General features: G+C 44.2%; 1 protein-coding gene across 4 annotated transcripts in view; it reads right to left on the minus strand.

Moving 5' to 3' along the window:
• Positions 1-21,536, minus strand: part of WAPL (WAPL cohesin release factor) — a 533,375-nt gene that overhangs the window by 212,878 nt on the left and 298,961 nt on the right. For all 4 annotated transcript variants that reach the window (XM_029609312.1, XM_029609314.1, XM_029609311.1 and 1 more), the window contains exon 8: positions 19,702-19,813. In XM_029609312.1, the coding sequence (XP_029465172.1) occupies positions 19,702-19,813 (112 nt within the window). The remainder of the gene's footprint in view (positions 1-19,701; positions 19,814-21,536) is intronic.

Below are 21,536 nucleotides of genomic sequence, written 5' to 3' on the forward strand. Positions count from 1 at the left end.
TAAAATTACATAGTTAACTAAAATGCATTTGAGCAAATATTCAACACAATACAATTATATTATTAGCCTGCAATAATTCTCACTTTTATGGATATATTTTAATACAAAGGAGACATTAAAATGCTTAAATTACCCACAAGACAAAATGTAAAAAATGTATATTTTTTTGTATGAATATGCACTGACATAACAAGTTTCATATGATTTTATAGGAAATAAATAAAAAATATAGTGAAAAATTCAGTACATGTGCATATACTAGGCACATGTTAGACACAAAAAGGAGATAAATTAACACAAAAGTGAAATTTGTGAGCAGCAGCAGCAGCATTTGTTGCTTCATTCATTTGATTAATTTTGGCGGTATACGTGTATCTGACGAATGGAGAGTGGGTGCGCAAAAACAAATGGTGTGCATGTATACACGAACCAAGGACATTCGTGTATAACACATTCGTTTCTGAACGCCCGCTATCCATTCATCAGATATGCACATACCACTGAAACAAATCAAATGAATGGAGCAAAGAAAAGAAAATTGGTTCTTACCTGATAATTTTCATTCCTGTAGTACCCACAGATCAGTCCAGACTCCTGGGTTTTGTCCCCGCACCAGCAGGTGGAGACAGAGAAAGATTGACAGCCTCTGCCCTATATATACCTAGGTGTTACCCACAGCCTGTCAGTATTACGTAATGTCAAGCAGCAGAAAGCTAACTAAACTAACTATATACAAAAACCATAAACGGAAAAAGAGGAGCATGGACCCCAACCGTAACTAGACCCCAAAACAGGGGAACAAGAATTGAGATAACTTTACGAGATGTAAAGCAATGCTGATGAAGCGGACTCTCCATTACCTCCAAACAGAAAAAGACGGGCGGGACTCTGGACTGATCCGTGGTACTACAGGAATGAAAATTCAGATAATAACCAATTTTCTTTTCCCTGTACGTACCCGGATCAGTCCAGACTCCTGGGATGTACCAGAGTGAACACCTAATGAGGATGGGAACCGGAGAGGCCCGCGCGATGCACACCTTCCCCAAAGCTAGCCACCCCCGGTGCCCAAACATCAAGCCTATAATGCCTCGCAAAGGTATGTAATGACGTCCATGTAGCCGCCCGCTAGATCTCTTGTAGCGAAATCTGCTGGCATTCCGCCCAAGAGGTGGCCTGAGAACGAGTCGAGTGTGCCCTAAGACCCTCAGGTAAAGGACGACCACGGAGTAAATAAGCTGAATTAATAGATTCCTTCAATCATCGAGCTATGGTAGTCTTAGAGGCCATGTTACCTTTCTTAGGGCCGCTTCAGAGCACAAAGAGGTGGTCCGAGACTCGAAACTCATTAGTAACCTCCAAATAGCGCAGGAGAGCTCTGCGAACATCCAATTTGCGCAGATCCCGCGAAAGAGGGTCCGACCTATCCAAATCGGAGAATGACGGAAGTTCCACTGATTCAAATGGAAAGAAGAAACAACCTTAAGTAGAAAAGAAGGGACCGTGCACAAGGAGACACCAGAATCGGAGATTTGCAAGAATGGGTCCCCACAGGACAGCGCTTGAAGTTCGGAAACCCTTCGCGCCGAAGTGATTGCCACTAGAAAGACAACCTTCGTTAAGTCCTTCAAAGTCACGCTACGTAAGGGTTCAAAGGGCGGGGCACACAAAGCTTTGAGAACTAAATTCAGATTCCAAGATGGACAAGGAGAGCTTACCGGTGGACGCAAATGCCTCACTCCCTTCAGGAAACAAGCAACATCTGGATGCGTGGCCAACGGTATGCCCTGCACAGGATCGCATAAAGACCCAAGAGCTGCCACTTGGACCCGCAATGAACTACAAGACAGTCCCTTGGCTAAGCCCGCCTGAAGGAAATCTAGAATATCAGACACAGCGGCATGAGTGGGAATAATTTCCTTCGCCACGCACCAGGAGTCGAAAACCTTCCAGACTCGAATGTAAGACAAAGAAGTAGAAGCCTTACGCGATTGCGATTACAATAGCGTAGTGACTACCGCCGCGGAAAAGCCTTTGCCCCGCCGGCGCTGCCTCTCAAAAGCCAAGCCGCTAGACAGAAGCAATCGACCTGGTCGAAACAGACTGGACCCTGATGGAGAAGGTTTGAGATCGGATGGAAACGTACAGGACCGTCCAGTACCAGATGAAGTAAATCCGCGAATCACGGCCTGCGTGGCCACTCAGGAGCTACCAGGATCACGTTCGCCGGGTGCCCTTCTATGCATCTGAGCACCTTGCCTATAAGGGGCCACGGAGGGAACACATATAGGAGAACAGTCGCCGGCCAAGGAAGAACCAGAGCTCCTTCCGCTCCTGTTTTCCTGTGGCGAGTGAAGAATTGCGGGGGCCTTGGAATTCTTGTACGTCGCCATTAGATCCATAAGGGGAACGCCCCACCTGTCGCAGAGAAGTTGAAAAGCTTTGTCCGCCAGCTCCCACTCACCGGGGTCGAGATGATGCCAACTCAGAAAAACCGCTTGAACGTTGCCCACCCCCGCAATGTGGGACGCAACTATGCTGAGGAGATGCTGCTCCGCCCAGTCTACTAACAGGCGCGCTTCTTCTGTTACAGCGCGACTTCGGGTGCCTCCCTGATGGTTGATGTAAGCCACTGTGGTCGCATTGTCGGATAACACCCTGACCTACTTCCCCTCGATCAGCGGGAGGAATGCTTGTAGCTCGAGGCGGACTGCTCTGGTCTCTAGCCAATTGATGGACCATCGAGATTCTTCCGGAGTCCACTGACCCTGCACAGAGGTCCTCAGACAAACTGCACCCCAGCCTGAGAGACTGGCATCTGTGGTCACCACTGTCCAATCCGGAACCACCAACGGGTCTCCTCTGGTCAGATTGTCCCTGATCAACCACCAATGTAGGCTGGAGCGAGCGGAGTCTGGCAATGGTAGAACCAGATGGAACTGCTCGGAGGTCGGATTCCAGTGGGAAAGCAAGGCTGACTGTAAAAGCCGCATATGAGCGAAGGCCCAGGGAACCAGCTCCAAAGCAGAAGTCATAGATCCCAGTAGTTGTAAATGATCCCAGACGATGGGCTGGGACTTGTTGAGCAAGAACTGCACTTGCCCCTGCAACTTGACAATCCTGTCATTCATTAGAAAGACCTCACCCTGCGAGTGTCTAACAATGCTCCCAAATACTCCAAGGATTGGGAGGGGATGAGGTGACTCTTGGCTATAGTGATCACCCAGCCAAGAGCCGTCAGCAACTGCAACACCTGCTGGATCGTCTCCTGGCAAAGGGCTTCCGACTTTGCTCGAATCAGCCAATCGTCCAGATAGGGGTGTACCAAAAACCCCTCTCTGCACAGCCGTGCTGTCACGGCCACCATAATCTTGGTGAAGGCCCTGGGCGCTATAGCGAGACCGAAGGGCAGAGACTGAAACTGATAATGTCTCCCCAAAATTGCAAACCTCAGGGACTGCTGATGATCCTTCCTGATGCCTACATGGAGGTACGCCTCCGTTGGGTCCAGAGACGCCAGGAACTCCCCGGAATGTACTGCCGCGATCACAGACCAGAGTGTTTCTATACGGAACCTTGGAATGCACAGACATCTGTTTACCCTTTTTAAATCTAAAATGGGTCGGGAGGACCCCCATCTTCTTTGGTACCACGAAGTACATGGAATATCGGCCTGTGCGTTGATCCGAGGGAGGAACCGAAACAATGGCTCCCAGGTCGAGAAGACGTTGTACCATCAGCTTTACCGCCTGGCGTTTCGCGGCATAGCCGCAAGGAGAGACCAGAAACTGTTGGCGAGGTTCGTGTGCAAATTCTAAAGCGTAGCCATCTCTTATCACAGAGAGGACCCACTGGTCCGATGTGATCTTGGCCCATTCCTCGTAAAACAGAGACAGTCTGCCTCCTACCACTGGCATTCTTTATAACGCTGCCCCAATTTAAGAAACCATACACAGCTCTCAGTGCCTGGCTACTGTGGTGGCCCAGGAAACGCTTTCTATCTTCACTTGATATGAATGTTCATTGTTCGCCCTGACGAGCAAATGGCCTTGTCAGGGTGTTTGTATTTTTTCATATTAAGAAGTATATTGTTTAAATAAGTGTTCTTTCCTGTTGGCCTGTAAACAAATAAAGCAGTACATATATGTACTTAACAGCCTATACCGTAGTGCCATACGTTTTTGGAATTATAATTACGTACATGTGTATGCTATTTACTCCGCATTCATAGCTAAATACTGCACATACAGGGCAAATGCCACCTGCATCGGCTGAGGTGCTTTGAGCAGATGCCTTGCCATACCTGACCATGCATGCTGCGCTCCGTCACATTAATTTCCAGTGGAGTGAATAGGAACAGTGTGACAATGGCGTCCTCAGTACCAATGAGGCTCTGTTCATGGCATGGTAGTGGGTGGCATTCTATGACATTGCCCCCTCCAGTACCCGATAATGTTCCAAGAAGCTGGACACAGTCTTTGAAATTGTGTTAGGAATGGCTCACCACCGTTTCCCCCATGGATCAGAAGCAGCAAAGTCTATGGTGACCAACAGTGCCCATGGCACTTTGCAGTCGTGTCCTGTGGCATCTGACTGCGTCCACTGGTTTAGGAAATTATTATAGGGAGCTATTTAGCTTATGTGAGAATTTTGTATAGCGATCAAAATTAGTGAAGCAGAGAAAAACTGATATTACTAGTGTAATTATTTGATATAAGGCCTATAAGTTATGAGAATAAATATGACACTTTTCTTAGCCTGTTTGTAACAAAAAACAAGTCATGAGATCAGATATATTAAAGAGCAGTTACTCAGGAGGCTAACTGTGCAGATATCAGAGGAAAACAGGACAGTTATAACTTAGCCACACCTAACCGTTTGCTGATGTGATAAGGACAGACAGTTGGAGTCTCAAGAACACAGGGGAGTAGCCCAGAAAAGAAACTAGAGCACAGGTCAGAAGAATTAACTTTAAAAGAGCAACATAAGACAAACTGTTTGAAATCAGAGAAAGAACAGCTCAGGAGAAAAGCTTTTGGACATTACAGTGGTTAATGAAGTGCCTGATGAACTGTTGCTGGGTTTCCTAGTGCTGTGTTTCCATATTTCCAAAGATTTATCAGACTCACATTGGAAACTGTGAGGGGGAAGTATTTTTGTGTATATTCCTTAATGCAAATGCTTTTATTGCTTATTCTCAGATTTATAAGTAAACTTCTATACTTGTAAATAAAGTGTGTTGTGTATTCTGTGAAATATAACCTACCAGTCAGCCACCCTTTTTACACTGCAGCAGCAAAGTCCATAGCGATCAACGATGCCCATGGCACTCTGCGGTTGTGTCCTGCAGCATCTGACTGCATCCACTGGTACCCACCATGATGACAGCGCCCAAGAGCCAATAGCCCTCTCGTGCTCATCAACGATGAATCACCTCAAGGGCACCAAAAGACACTGCCCCAGGGCTTTGGCTGCGTCTTGATCAGTTCGATGGTATATAGCACCATCCTCGGCGCCTGGCGGCTCCAATAGTGAACCCAGTGCCCAAAGGCATCAATGGACCAGCAGCCACCAAGGATGCCAGTGGTGCCTGCAGGCAGAGTTCTGCAGCCCCAACACACTGGTGCCCAAAGAAACAGATGACTGCCAGCGTCATCAACGGTTCCCCTCAGCTCACTATCCCTCTGAGGGCGTCGATGCTGTGAGCTCGATGGCATCCATTACAACGGCTATGGCTTATGATAGCCTCGCTAGTGCTCATTAGCACTGATGGTGCCTGAATCCAGGCGGGGCCTCCCATGCCCCCCAATCCCAGTGGCTCAGGCCCCTGAGAGATAGTCTGTATCCATGGTGCTTGATAGCCATAAGCTAGTGATGGGACAGTAGAATGCCCCTCGGTGCCCCATCAGGACATTGCAAGGAGCCTGGAGGGCACTGGACTACTGTGCCTGGATGCCTTGCGTGGAAGGTGACCTCGGCGCTCGATCCGACCAAGGCTGAAACACCTGTGACCCAAGGGCTTCAGTGGCACTTGAGGACTCTCAAGAGCTCTGGTGGTCAATGGCATCGAGGACGACCAGGGCGCTCGATGGCAGTCCTGGTCCCCAACATTAGAGGTCGGTGCTGCTACTCCACCACATCGAGGCCCAAGGCACTCTGACTCTGGTGCACTGACGATGCCAATAGCACACGCACCTCGATGGAATTGAGGGTACCCCAGCAACTCGACAGCATCCAGGGTGACGATGGCGCTCAATGGCAGTCCTGGTGCCCACACGGTCCTGACATAGACATGTCAGATCAATGGTGCATTGGTCACAGATGTGCACATGCAACCATTACTGGGTATGGCACCGAAGGTGAGGCAGCAAGCTGCTTGCCCAGGCTCCTGGTCACCCTCTCTCTCAAGGAGACTGCACTGCCACCACAGGCAAGCAGAAGGGGAGGCTACATTGTCCAGGGCTCCTGCCCGTGGACAACGTAGCCTTTGAATGTGGGGAGCATGAGATCTCCCTCTCCCCACCAGGAACAGTGTGAGCCTCAATCTCTTCACTGTCTGAATCTCCATCAATGTCGATTGATCGGTGAAACTGCATCTAACTCCGGCCCCAGTAGAACTTAGGCGAGTCCCCAGGCTCAGCAGCCTACATGAATCACCCAAGGACTGCATTCAGTCAGTCCTTCCAGCACCTGACAAAGGTACAGAAACAGAAAGAGCAAGGAGAGGACACAGATACTAAACTGCAGGTGCAGTATTTATTTAATAAGGGATAGTAATAGACTGCCAGAGTGCACAGCAACTACGGCCCGCCATGCGGCTGGCAGACAGTGGAAAGAAGAGGAAAAAGGCAAAGTATCGTAAGAGAAAGGAAAGAAAAACAGCTACAGCTCTAAAAAAAAAATTAAATCACTTACAAAAACTGAGAGGAGAGAGCAAAGCTGAATATCATGATACACAGCTCCTGCAACCACATGGCTCCACGGGGGGGGGGAGGGGGGGGAGACTGAGGGACTCTGCCTAGGGGGCAGCATGATACCTACAGCTGCACATGCTCGGTAGGGCATGTTTGAAAGTTCAAGAATCTTTGAGATCAAAGTCCTAGACCGGAGTTCCATCCAATGATGTCACCAATGTGAGGACTACTATCCTGCTAACTATTTCAATTTAATAATTTTTAATCACACAGAGGTTATATGCTCTACCTGGCACTTTGTTTACAAAGGGAGGCTCTCAGAATAGACACACCTTTTAAATTCTGCCTATCATGCAGTTTGTGGTGTCAGGGTTATCCATCACAAAGATGATTATATAAATGCTGTAGGTTTCTGAAGTTTTTAAATTATAAATTGTGCTGAGGTTCTTTCTGGATAAAAAGCATAACAGTTAGGGATTCTCCATATGTAGGCCTCTTTTAGAAACCCAGCACTCACATCCCTCATAGCCTGGCCCCTCAATGGCCTGAACACTGATATCTTGGTCCCTCTCCCCTCCCCCCTTGGCCCCAACATGTATATTCCCCAAAGCCTGGCCTCTCTTATTATTCCAACACTCACATAACCCCACAGCCAATGGCAAATGAAGAATGCAGCCACAGGGGTGAAAGAGTAAAGTTCCCTCCCTCAACATGGTTTGCAGGCGTTGAAGAGTGAAGCTGCCCACCCCTAAAAAAAAATGTGGTCTGTGGTGGCCAAAACATGAAATCACCCCTTTTATTTGGTCTGTAAGAGTCACCAGTTTATCCCATTCCCTGGCTAACAAGTACTTAACTGCCATTAAGCAATGCCAGGAGAAGGAAGCAGTGGTGCCTCTCCTCCTCTCCGAGGACAAATTAACTTTAAACTGTGAGGAACAACATAGTGACAGGCCCCGGGCTGCAGGGGAGGAGCTGCCAACTGAGGTACTGCAGCTTCCTTTCTCCTTCTGCCAGTCCTATTCAGTGGCAAGAAGTAGGCATCAGCAGAGATGTGGAAAGACTGGCAGTTCATTCTTTGGCCCATACAAACCATATCAGTGTTTTTCAGTTTAAGCAACAGACCCAATGTTAGGAATGTATCACTGGGTTCTGTTTAAAAAAAAAAAAAAACAACCTGAAGTCCTAATTATAGTGTATAAATATAAATTGCTATTACAGAATTGCCACTTTCCTGAAAATCTCAGTTTATGAAAGTTTTTTTTTTTGTTTTTTTTTTTTTTTTTAAGATCTTGGACATAAAAAATTGTAAACCTTAGATCATGCAAAAATCTTTCCAGGAAATAGGTTGGTTTCTTATATGTAACAAATTCTAATAGGGGAACCGCATAGCAATGGGCAATCTATTTGGAAAGTATGCCAAAACTAAACTTTATCAACTCTGGCTTCCATGTGAAAAGAAAAAAAAGAAATCTTAATCCAAAAATTGTTTAACAAACTTCAAAAAACGATCATGAACAAAATTTCAAACAAGATTGGAAAAGTAAATTCCATGGAGTTCACAAAACTGCCAAAAATAACTAGTGGTAACTTAGGGTCTTCCAAATGGCCTAAGGGTCCGATGCAATCCTTGACCATTTCATCCAGCCCACAGCAACAATGGTAGAAGAAGCTTGATCCAAACTGCAGCAGTGAGAGCATATTCTGCTGCTACCAGCAGCTCAGATACTTGAAATCAGAAATATAAGTGGCAGCATGTCAGAACAACATAGGTCGATTGGCTGCATCATGATTGCTGACAGTGCTGACATTAGTGCTGCTGGAGCCACTTCACTGAACACAGGGAAAGAAGCTGCAGCATAGCTATTATGAGTTTTCAGCAACTGTGGAGGGTGGTGCAGGCAATGGAGAGGAAAGCATCTGTGCTTAACAAGCCATGGATTCTGGGGGACCGCAAGCAATAATCACTTAAGGATGGTAATTCCTGGAGTTCTGCACAAAAAAAACTTAAAATTCTGCAAACTTTATATTGGTCAAAATAACACAATTTATATGACGGTCTTTAAGTAATTACATTTAAAATTAATAACTTTTTTCTGTATTAAAAGATGCAGAATTTTAAATATTTTGAGCAGAATTTACCTAGAAATTCACTGTAAGAGTGTCCCTTCCACTCGCTCTCCCTACTCCCCTGGCCACTTTGCCCTCTCAGGCCCCAACTCCTCCACCTGCTAGAATCTCTCCCCGCCACTTCTAGGCTCAACCCCTTCCACTCTATTGCCAGTTCCCGAGTTTGACCCCGTTCTCAGTACTGCCCTTCACACAGGCTCCCTCTGTTCCTCCCTCTCTCACACACATGCTCCCTCTCTCTAGTATTTATTTATTTAATGGTTTTTATACCGACATTCATCAGGGATATCACATCGGTTTACAATAAACAAGAAATTACGCTTAAGAGCACATACACACACCATAATACAGGCTCCCTCACTCCTGCATACACACACACATTCCCTCATACAGGGCCCTCTTTCTTGCATACACACCCACACAAGCTCCCTTTCTCTCTCACGCACAGATCCCCCCAGGACTAAGTTCCTAACCACGCCACCATCTCTTCAAACTGTGGGGGAGGGGGTATGGACATCATCCTCTAAGGCAGAGCTTTCCAAAGTGTGTGTCGGGACACATTAGTGTGTCGCCTGTAGTGTGGAGGTGTGTCGCCCGGTCCACAGGGCCGGCGGAAGCAGGGAACTATAGCAGGAAGATCGGCGGGCAGTGGTGGAGCTTACATCACCACGGCCCGAAGAAAAGGGTCACGTTCACTCCTCCTCCTTCCTGCCTGTGCAGCCCTGGAAGAAAAACGTTGCCGGAGCCGCGTGGGCAGGAAGGAGGAGGAGCACTTGCTGCGTACAGAAGAAGAGCAGCATTAATGGGCCGTTGCGGATCCCACGTCGCGACGGCCCGAGAAGAGGAGGAAACCCGATAGCAGGGCTGCTGCGGATCCCATGTCACGGCCAGGGAAGATCAGGGCCTCTGAAGAGGCCCTGATCTTCAGAGGCCCTGATCTTCGGCAACCCATGCAGAGGGACAGCATGTGCCAGTGAGAGCCTGTGCTTGAGCAAGAGAGCATGTAGGAGTGAGAGAGCCTGTGTGTGTGAGAGTGAGACAGCATGTGCACGAGAGAGACAGTATGTATGTATGTATGAGAGAGAGGCATGTGAGAGTGAGAGCTGTGGATGTGTGAGATTGCATGTGAGTGAGAGCCTATGTGTGTGAGAATGTGTGAGATAGCGTGTGAGAATGAGAACCTGATTGTGTGTTTGAGGGAAGACAGATGGAGAGAAAAGAAATAGAAAAAAAGACCCTGTAAAAGGAATTGGCAAAAAAACAAGAAAGGAAAGGTGGGAAAAAAAGCCTGTGACCAACCGATTAGAAAACTAAGATCAGACAGCAAAGGTAAAAAAAAAAATTACTTTTTAGTGATTGGCACATGTAATCTTTGGGAATGTGCAAGAGTAGCACTTTCTCTATGCCGATCTCACAATGTACGAGATCAGCATGGAGGAAGTGGAAGCCTGCAAATATTTATTATGAGATAGGTTGTGTTGTGAAACATTTTATTTATGTATATATTTAAGGAAACATACATAAATTGTTGAAATACATTTTGTTCGTTTAACCTTTAACCTCTGGTTTACTAGTAGACTGAATTACTGTGTCACGAAATTATGTTTGTCTAAAAAGTGTGTCACCAACATGAAAAGTTTGGAAAGCTCTGCTCTAAGGCGACAAGCTTTGGAAGCACAGAGTGCAGAAATCCTCTGTTATAACCCAGATACCAAGTCTGAATGTCAATCCCTGGATTAGACTCTGCAGAGTGTTCTGCTCATACCAGGTATCTAGCATGCTGTAAGAGAGGGAATGGGAGGAGAGAGAAGGGGTAGGGGAAAATAGGATGAGAAAGGGGAAGGAAGTAGAAAGGAAGCAAGAGAGCATGAAAAGTATGAATGAGATTGTGCACCACACACGGACAAACACCCCATCCTGCCATCCATCCACCCTCCAATACCTGCTACATATCCCTGAGGCAGGGGGCAAGATTGCCAACTTTGGAGATATCCAGAAATATTACTGACATTGAAACACATTGGATATTGGATAACACATTGAAATCGTCGGTACAGTGTGCTGCGGCAGTCAAAAAAGCAAACAGAATGTTGGGAATTATTAGAAAGGGAATGGTGAATAAAACGGAAAATGTCATAATGCCTCTGTATCACTCCATGGTGAGACCGCACCTTGAATATTGTGTACAATTCTGGTCGCCGCATCTCAAAAAAGATATAATTGCGATGGAGAAGGTACAGAGAAGGGTTACCAAAATGATAAGGGGAATGGAACAACTCCCCTATGAGGAAAGACTAAAGAGGTTAGGACTTTTCAGCTTGGAGAAGAGACGACTGAGGGGGGATATGATAGAGGTGTTTAAAATCATGAGAGGTCTAGAACGGGTAGATGTGAATCGGTTATTTACTCTTTCGGATAGTAGAAAGACTAGGGGGCACTCCATGAAGTTAGCATGGGGCACATTTAAAACTAATCGGAGAAAGTTCTTTTACACTCAACGCACAATTAAACTCTGGAATTTGTTGCCAGAGGAGGTGGTTAGTGCAGTTAGTATAGCTGTGTTTAAAAAAGGATTGGATAAGTTCTTGGAGGAGAAGTCCATTACCTGCTATTAATTAAGTTGACTTAGATAATAACCACCGCTATTACTAGCAATGTTAACATGGAATAGACTTAGTTTTTGGGTACTTGCCAGGTTCTTATGGCCTGGATTGGCCACTGTTGGAAACAGGATGCTGGGCTTGATGGACCCTTGGTCTGACCCAGTATGGGATTTTCTTATGTTCTTATGTCCTTATCTATCACACCCTGTCCCTTGCCTTCTCCTTTCCCCAGCATTTCAAATCCACTAAATAGCAAGACTACTCCTCCCAGAAAACTCTCTCAGGCTCTCTTTCCTGCCTTCCCTCTCTCCCGCAGCAAATTCTGAACAGGTCTGTCACCCTCCTCCATCCCTGGCCTTCTCAGGGATTTCATAGTAACATAGTAAATATTGGTAGAAAAAGACTCAAGCGATCTAGCCAGTCTGGTCCAGCTATTTTTTTTTAATTATATATTTTATTTTATTTTCAGGGTAATTGTTACTCTGTGTAGATTACCCCAGTCACACAGATTTTCATTTTTGTCATCTTCAGTTTATTCCATGCTCTTTTGAATTCCTTTACCATCTAAGTGCTCACTACCTCCTCTGGGAGGGCATTCCATGCATCAACCACCCTTTCCATGAAGAAACACTCCCCAACATTGATCCTGAAATACTGTGTCCCCTTCTTTTAAAAAGTTTAGGGACCTTTGGACTAACAAATTTGAGGTTTAAATGCTAAAATCTGTTAATATATAAGGTGCCACCAGTGTTATCTTTGCTATTATAGGCTAATATGGCTATCTGTATGAACGTTTTCAAAGGTGTTCTTTACACTGGGTATCTGCTCAATACCCAATCCCTTCCATTCATCTTCCCCCTTCAGCCCACCTGCCTTTCTCCCCTTATCTGTGCAATCCCCTCTTCATCAGTGTCCCCCCACCAAGTATCAATCACTTGTCTGTGTCCCATTCTAGCAAACCCATTGCCTTTCCATCTCACTTTTATAACGCCATTCTGATTGAAGATTGCCCAGAGTGGTATACATATAGTGCATTCAGAAAGTATTCAGACCCCTTCACTTTTTCCACATTTTGTTATGTTACAGACTTATTCTAAAATGGATAATATGCATGTTTTCCCTCCTCGATCTACGCACAGTACTCCATAATGACAAAGCAAAATCAGGTTTGTAGACATTTGTGCACATTTAAAAAAACTGAAATATCACATTCACATAAGTGTTCAGACCCTTTGCTTTGACACTAAATGTTGAGCTCAGGTGGTGCATCCTGTTTCCATTGATCCTCCTTGAGAAGTTTCTCCAACTTGATAGGAGTCCACCTGTGGTAAATTCAATTGATTGGACATGATTTAGAAGGCACACACCCATCCTCATAAGGTCCTACAGTTGACAGTACATGTCAGCAAAATCTAAGTCATGAAGTCGAAGAAATTGTCTGTAGACCTCCAAGAAAGGATTGCATCAAGGCATAGATCTGGGGAAGGGTACACAAAATTGCTGCAGCATTTAAGGTCCTGAAGGACACTGTGGCCTCCATCATTCTGAAATGGAAGAAGTTCAGAACCACCAGGACTCTTCAGAGAGCTGGCCACCTGCCCAAACTGAGCAATCAAGAGAGAAGGGCCTTGGTCAGGGAGATGACCAAGAACCCAATGGTCACTCTGACAGAGCTCCAGAGTTCTGCTATGGAGATGGGAGAACCTTTCAGAAGGAAAACCATCTCTGCAATACTCCACCAATCAAGCCTTTTATGGTAGAGTGGCCAGACAAAAGCCAATCCTCAGTAAAAGGCACGATAGCCTGCTTGGAGTTTGCCAAAATGCATTTAAAGAACTCTCAGAGCATGAGAAATAAGATTCTCTGGTCTTATGAAACCAAGATTGAAGTCTTTGCCCTGAATACCACGCAACATGTCTGGAGGAAACCAGGCACCGCTCATCACCTAGCAAATACCATTGCTACGGTAAAGCACAGTGGTGGCATCATGCTGTGGGAATATTTTTCGGCTGCAGGAACTGGGAGACTAGTCAGAATCGAGGGAAAGATGAAAGATGAGGGAAAGATGAGCAAAGTACAGAGAGATCCTTGATGAAAACCTGCTCCAGAGCACACTAGTTCTCAGAACTGGGTAACGATTCACCTTCTAACAGGACAATAACCCTAAGCACACAGCCAAGACAACATAGGAGTAGCTTCAGGACAAGTCTGTGAATGTCCTTGAGTGGCCCAGCCAGAACCCAGTCTTGAAACTGATCAAACATCTCTGGAGACCTGAAAATAGCTGTGCATTGACACTCCCCTTTCAACCTGACAGAGCTTGAGTGGATCTGCAAAGAAGAATAGGAGAAAATCCCCAAATCCAAGTGTGCCACAATTGTAGAGCCATATCCAAGACGCCTTGAGGCTGTAATTACTGCAATGTGCCTCAAAGTACTGAGTAAATGGTCTGAATATTTATGTAAATGTGATATTTCTGTTTTTGTGTTTTGTTTTTTTTTATTAATTTGCACACATTTCTACAAAGCTGATTTCACTTTGTCATGGAGTATTTTGTATAGACTGAGGGAGGAAAAATTGCATATTATCCATTTTAGAATAAGGCTTTTAACAAACTGTGGAAAAAGTGAAGTTGTCTAAATACTTTGAGTGCACTGTTCAACCGCAATAAAAATATGCATAAATGAAAATTCTCAATACAAAGCACACAATGTCCACTAACATAGAAACATAGAAATGACGGCAGAAGACGACCAAATGGCCCATCCAGTCTGCCCAGCAAGCTTTCACACTTTTTTTTCTCTCACATACTTATCTGTTTCTCTTGGCTCTTAGTGACCTTTTTTTTTTTTTTATTCTATTTCCCTTCCACCCCCGCCATTAATGTAGAGAGCAGTGCTGGACCTGCATCTAAGTGAAATAGCTTAATTTAGTTAGGGGTATTAACCACCGCAATAAGCAAGCTACACCCATGCTTATCTGTTTATTCAGACTATGTAAAATTCAGTCCTTGTTGATTGTTGCCTGAATATAAATCCACCTTTCTTCATTCCCCCTTGCCTTTGAAGCAGAGAGCCATGCTGGCTATGCAATGAAAGTGAAGTATCAGTCTTCCTCCCCTGCTGTTGAAGCAGAGGGCTATGCTGGATATGCGTGAAGTGTCAAACTTCCTCCCCTGCCGTTGAAGCAGAGGGCTATGCTGGATATGCGTAAATTGTCAAATTTCCTCCCCTGCCGTTGAAGCAGAGGGCTATGCTGGATATGCGTGAATTGTCAAAAATGTCCTCCCCTGCCATTGAAGCAGAGAGCTATGCTGGATATGTGTGAAGTGTCAAACTTCCTCCCCTGCCGTTGAAGCAGAGAGCTATGCTGGATTTGCGTTGAAAGTGAAGTATCAGGTATTTTTTTGGTTTGGGGTAGTAACCGCCGTTAACAAGCAAGCTACTCCCCTGCTTTTATGTGGTTGCAAATCCTTTTTTCCACATTTGCTCTATGCTTCAATGGCAAGAAGAATGTTGGAGTCGCATTACAGAATAAGGATATTCATCTCCAGGTAGTAGCCAACATTCCCTCAAGCCACCCCCCATGCCTCTTGTCTTCATTCACATCCTCTAGACCAGAGCTTTCCAAACTTTTCATGTTGGTGACACACTTTTTAGGCAAACATAATTTCACGACACGGTAATTCAGTCTACTAGTAAACCAGAGGTTAAAGGTTAAACGAACGAAACATATTTCGACAATTTATGTATGTTTCCTTAAATATATACATAAATAAAATGTTTCACGACACAACCTATCTCATGAAAACCTTAAATTTATATTAAAAATATATATTCCAAGATTCATGTTATTGTTATAATTTATGAGAAACAATAATAAAACAAATTGTCTGTCCCCCACACACTCATCTCTCTCCTCCCCCCAGCACGTCTGGCCCCCACACACTCATATCTCTCCCCCTCAAGCACATGTCTGTCCCCCCAGCACGTTTGCCCCCCACTCACTCATCTCTCTCCCCCCAGCACATGTCTGGCCCCTACACTCATGTACCTCGTCTTTTTGATTGTTGCCAGTTAAGTGCTTCACTCCCTTCCATGATCACCAGACACTGCTGCTTGCAGTCAGTACTCCTCATGGCCAGGCCTCATCGGCAGCAGCAGCCAATGCAAGGATGGCTGGGCTCGTTCCACCCACCAAGCCCCCCCAAAAAAATGCGATTGATAGCAAAAATCACCCAATAATAAGCAACCCATAAACCAAAAAAAAAAAGTGAATCTCTAGAAAAAAAAAGCCCAAACTCACATCAGAGTTGACCGGGCTTGCGCGACACACCTGCACACTGCAGGCGACACACTAACGTGTCCCGACACACAGTTTGGAAAGCTCTGCTCTAGACTTTATGGATCCACAGTATTTATCCCACACCCCTTTGAAATCCTTCACAGTTCTGGTCTTCACCACTTCCTCCGGAAGGGCGTTCCAGGCATCCACCACCCTCTCTGTGAAGAAATACTTCCTGACATTGGTTCTGAGTCTTCCTCCCTGGAGTTTTAAATCGTGTCCCCTGGTTCTGCTGAGTTTTTTGCAACGGAAAAGGTTTGTCGTTGTCTTTGGATCATTAAAACCTTTCAAGTGGGGGGATCGAGAGAGAGGAGAGAGGAACATCTATCGCGCCTACCTGCTGAGCCAGCTTGGACAGACGGTGAGAGGGAAAACAGCTGCGACGGAGAGTGATTGAGCTGGCTGACGTCATCACTGCAGGACCGTGGGATATATAAAAACCCACGACTGAGCGGCGCGCGCGGCTTTGACCGGCTTCGACCGCCTTCGATTGCCTCTGATTGCCTCCGACTCCCTCTGGTAGACTTTGCCTAACAGGAAACTTTTTTGAATTTTATATTGGTAAGAAGCATAAAGCAAGAGTCTATACCTCCTCTCCAGCCTCAAACAATATTGGGCCTATGGATGCCCATGTCAATAGGAAAGTGCCACAAACGGACTGTGAAAGTGCCACTTTTGAAGTGTCCCTGAGTCCAGGCAAAGGCCCAACTATACCTCCGCAACCTCCAGGAACTTCAATGGTGGAAGGAACTATCGAGGACAGTCAAGTGAGTGTGAATAGGGAAGAAGGTCATTCCTTTCCTCCCGAAAGCCCTTCCGATGGAACACAGCAAAGAACTGTAGATAGAACCACACTAGGAGCTCCTTGTAAGAATCTGTTGAGCCATAAAGAGCCAACAGATATTACGTTGAGAGATTTGTGGAAGATATTGGTCAGACTGGACTCCAATGTCTCAAATGTGAATGAATTCCTTACTTCTCTTGTAAATGTGAATAAGTCTTCAATTGAAGAACGGGGAAAAAACTGTCAGAATTAGAATCAGCTATGAAGTCTATAACTGGTAATGTTCATAATATTCAAAATGCTGAAAGTATGCATATTGTAGATAGTTTATCACTACATTCAGAACTTGAAAATTCAGAAAATGTTGCGTATTAAAAATGTGCGCCTAGTTAATTTTCCGATAACAAGGTTATTGTCACCATATGAAATATTTAAGAAATTTTTAATAGAAAATTTTGCATATGAAGCTGATAAGATTCCAACTATATCTAAATTTTTTTTATTTTCCTTTACAATCCAGAACTTCACTAGCTGTAGATCTGGAGAAAAGTCCAGGGATTTCTTCATTTTTAGAGGAATCTCTGGATATTATAAATAAAAGAACAACTTTATTTGTTTCCTTCTCTCTTGAGAGAGAGAAGGATCAGGTTTTTGAGAAGTTCTTTAGGAACAAAGAGTGCTCCTTTTGTGGGCAAAGAGTATATATATTTCCTGATGTCTCGAGGCCTACACAGGCACGTCGAAGACAATTCTTAGCCCTGAAAAGTAAAGCCCTAGAGATTGGGGCTACCTTTTATTTAAAGTTTCCTTCAAAATGTTATATTAATTTTCAGGGAAATAAATTTATATTCTCAGACCCCTTACACTTAGAGACATTCCTTGTAGATAAATCTGAGACAAAGACAGCTCAGTAACAACTTAATGAGGCCAAAAGAAAAATCTATTGATATCCCCTCTCCTTTCAGAGTTATTGAGTGGTTATATGAATTATAATATGATCCCCCGTTATAATTTCTTGTTCAACATTTGTTTGATTTTCAGAAATGTATATTCGAATTTTTTATTGGATGTTGAATAACAAGATTTCCTTTTTTATTTTCTGAAATTATGGATGGTATATATAATAAAAACTTTCAATAAAGTATAAATTGAAAAAAAAACAAAAACCCACCTTTCAAGTATCTGAAAGTCTGCATCATATCACCCCTACTCCGCCTCTCCTCCAGGGTGTACATATTTAGATTCTTCAATCTCTCTTCATAAGTCATTTGATGAAGACCCTCCACCTTTTTGGTTGCCCTTCTCTGGACCACCTCCATCCTGTCTCTGTCCCTTCGGAGATACGGTCTCCAGAACTGAACACAGTACTCCAGGTGAGGCCTCACCAAGGACCTGTACAAGGGGATAACAACTTCCCTTTTCTTACTCGATATTCCTCTCTCTATGCAGCCCAGCATTCTTCTGGCTTTAGCTATCGCCTTGTCACATTGTTTCGCCGACTTCAGATCATTAGACACTATCACCCCAAGGTCTCTCTCCTGCCCTGTGCATATCAGCCCTTCTCCCTCCATTGAATACAGTTCTTCCGGATTTCCACACCCCATATGCATGACTCTGCACTTCTTGGCATTGAATCTCAACTGCCATATCTTCGACCACTCTTCCACTTTCCTTAAATCCCGTTTCCTTAAATCCCGTCTCATTCTCCCCACTCCTTCCGACGTGTCCACTCTGTTGCAGATCTTAGTGTCATCCGCAAAAAGACAAACCTTACCTTCTATCCCATCCGCAATGTCGCTCACAAAGATATTGAACAGGACCGGTCCCAACACCGACCCCTGCGGCACATTTTAACAGAGAACAGAAGGCTACAGCTGCAGCTCATATCGAGTGATAAATACAGACCAAAACATTCTTTATACCAGAAGGCCCAGAGTTCACCTTTAGCAGCTCTGCAACTTAATCCTGCACCTCTGACCCCTCACCAACCAAACATCAAATTCCTCCCCATCCCATGGAACTCCAAAAATTCTCTCGTACTTGGCAGACCTCCCTCACCATTTCTGACTTGGCATCTGATCCTTATGCCATCACCCCACAGACCTCAGAGTTCCCTCCAGCTGTGCTGTTACCAGAAGCAGTGAGCATATAGACTGAGTTGTCCTATGGACCTATATTCACAGGCACCAGAGGTCTCACTTTCTCCAGGCTTCTGTGCATGAGGTGGGGCCTGTGAGCAGTCCCTATACTCACTTCTAAAACCACCACTGAAGCTGGAGGACATCCTGAGGTCTATGGGAATGGGAGAATATTGATCCAAGCCCAGGTCAGAAGGAGAGGATTTAGAGGAAAGTGAAGGACCAGGGCAGGGGAGGGAGCCACAGATCTGCTATATTCAGCTGCTTGCTGCTCCCTGCATCTGCAGACAGACATCTGTGTTATTTTTTTAATTTAAAAATGCAACAGAAAATTACATGCATCAAATACTGAACATATGTAATTGAAAAACAGTCAGGCATGTTACGTATCCCATAGTATACACTGTAAAGAAAGCTTAAAAAGTTTTCTAGTTTTACAATGAATATCTCTGATATTACATCTAATGGCTTTCAATCACAAAGTTATATTATTTCAGCAAATTGTTACTAAAATTAAAGTATAAAGACCCTCAATCTGCACACAATTAATTTTTAGGGTCAATCAGTAGGTACACATCTTTTATACCAGGTCAATAAATTCAATAATATTTATTAAACTGTCAGACTTTTTTTCACATTCATTATCTAAAATATGGTTGGTAATTGACATACCACCAGTAAGCTGCATTTCATTTATTTCAAAGACCATATAGAAGAAAAGTCACATACTTAACATTTATATGATTTGGACATATTCGCCTCTTAAATATATATAAAGGAGTCTTATATACCTGGTGGTGCTGTGCATCATCCAGTGTTTTGAAGACCATGGCCACCATTCCATGTGCTCTCAGGTGCATTCGGAAACTAGGCATGGCGCACTTGGTCGCCAGGCTAATTACACTGGCAAAAAAAACACACACATTAGTATTTAGAATTTCCTTCCATTTTTTTTGAAAGCGTAGGCTCAACTGAAATGGGAGAATCAAGTGGGCCACTTATAGAAGGGTGGATATACTGCACATTTAATCAACTCAAAGTGAAAGGTGAGTCATAGATGTAGTATGCTTTTCCAATATGAAATTCTATAAATTGGGTTAACAAGGCAGATGAAGAAGACAGACTTCCCATTCTCCCATACTAGGCTGGTTGTCACCAAGTAGTATAAACAGAGAAAAGATTTCACTAGGAAGAGCCCATTAGATCCCAGAGAATCATAGACATGAATACAATGTACAATTGATCAACCAGTCCTACTCTCCCAACAAGCCATGGAAAAAAGCAAGCAAGGTTTTCCAGCAAGCACAGCTTAAGTGGCATAAAGGTAAAAATAAATCACAACATAGAACAAACAATAAACCTGGTCATCTATTTCAATGCAATGATGAGCAGAGTTGTACAAGATTCTCTTATATTTGTAGGACCACCACTGCATCAGCTAATATACCATATGTATGCTGAATCTTAGCTCAGTCCACTTTTATATATTATTTTATGTTTTTCAATCAATGCAAATAAAATTAACAAAAGAAAAAATGTCCACTTTGTTCAGAACATTAGTAGAGACTGCCCCAGTTCAGAGCACATATAAGAGTGAGCAAAATAATTATTTGGATGTAGTACTGCAAAAACAGCGATACTTAGCTTTGTGTGTCAAAGTTAAAGGCCACCCTGACATGGATCCATGTTTTGAAGAAAGTCTACTTCAGGGGTATTTAAATCCTTTAAAATGCTCACTCATAGTTGGTCCTTGATTTGTTTGGCGTTTCAAAAGTCTCTATAAAACATGGAGAAAGCCGGTAAGTATAAATAGGACATAGGACATGACGTCAGTTCATTCCGCTGTAAAATAAAATAAAGAATATAAATTGTCTATCCTGGAGCAACTGGATGTGTCTCGCCGGGGGCAGATATACAAGCGTCCCTCAATAAAAGAGAACAATTTTGTTTTTTTTACTTGGGTTCTGTAGCCCCAGAGGGCCTTGATGAGATAATCAATTGATATTCTTTAATTTAGTTTATAGCGGAATGAACCTACATGTCCTGTTTCCTGTTTATACTTACCAGTTTCTTTCCTGTTTTATAGAGACTTTTGAAATGCCGAATAAATCAAGGACAGACCATGAGAGAGCTTTTTAAAGGATTTAAATTCCCCTGAAGCAGACTCTCTTAGAAAAGCAAGTTTGCTTACCTTAAACGGTGTTTTAGATATCAGGAAGAATTATCCATGCTGTGTGGGAGCACCTCCTGGCTGCCCGGTGTGGGAACTTCTCATAGAATGTTGAAAACTTTGTTCCTGCATGTCTGCCCGGTGCCTTCCTGAATGACAGACTCACTCTCTCCTCAGTTAATTAGATAGCAAAGAAACAGGAGCATACAGAAAGATAGACCTATAGCAGGCAGAATGGAAGATACTGTCCAGGGAGGTGGGTGGGGACGTATGGTTAATTCATCCTGCTATCTATGGAAAACACCGGCTTATATATATGGATCTGTGTAGGGCTATTTTGTAGCAAATCCCTGCAAAGTGTGGACAGTCTTAAGAATCAGTCGCATGACGTAGTATCTCCTGCCCCACGATTGCATCAGATTTGGTATGGTGCTTAAGGCAGTAATGAGAAGTGCA

Source organism: Rhinatrema bivittatum, chromosome 7 (genome assembly GCF_901001135.1).
Source record: "Rhinatrema bivittatum chromosome 7, aRhiBiv1.1, whole genome shotgun sequence".
Classification (NCBI taxonomy): domain Eukaryota; kingdom Metazoa; phylum Chordata; class Amphibia; order Gymnophiona; family Rhinatrematidae; genus Rhinatrema; species Rhinatrema bivittatum.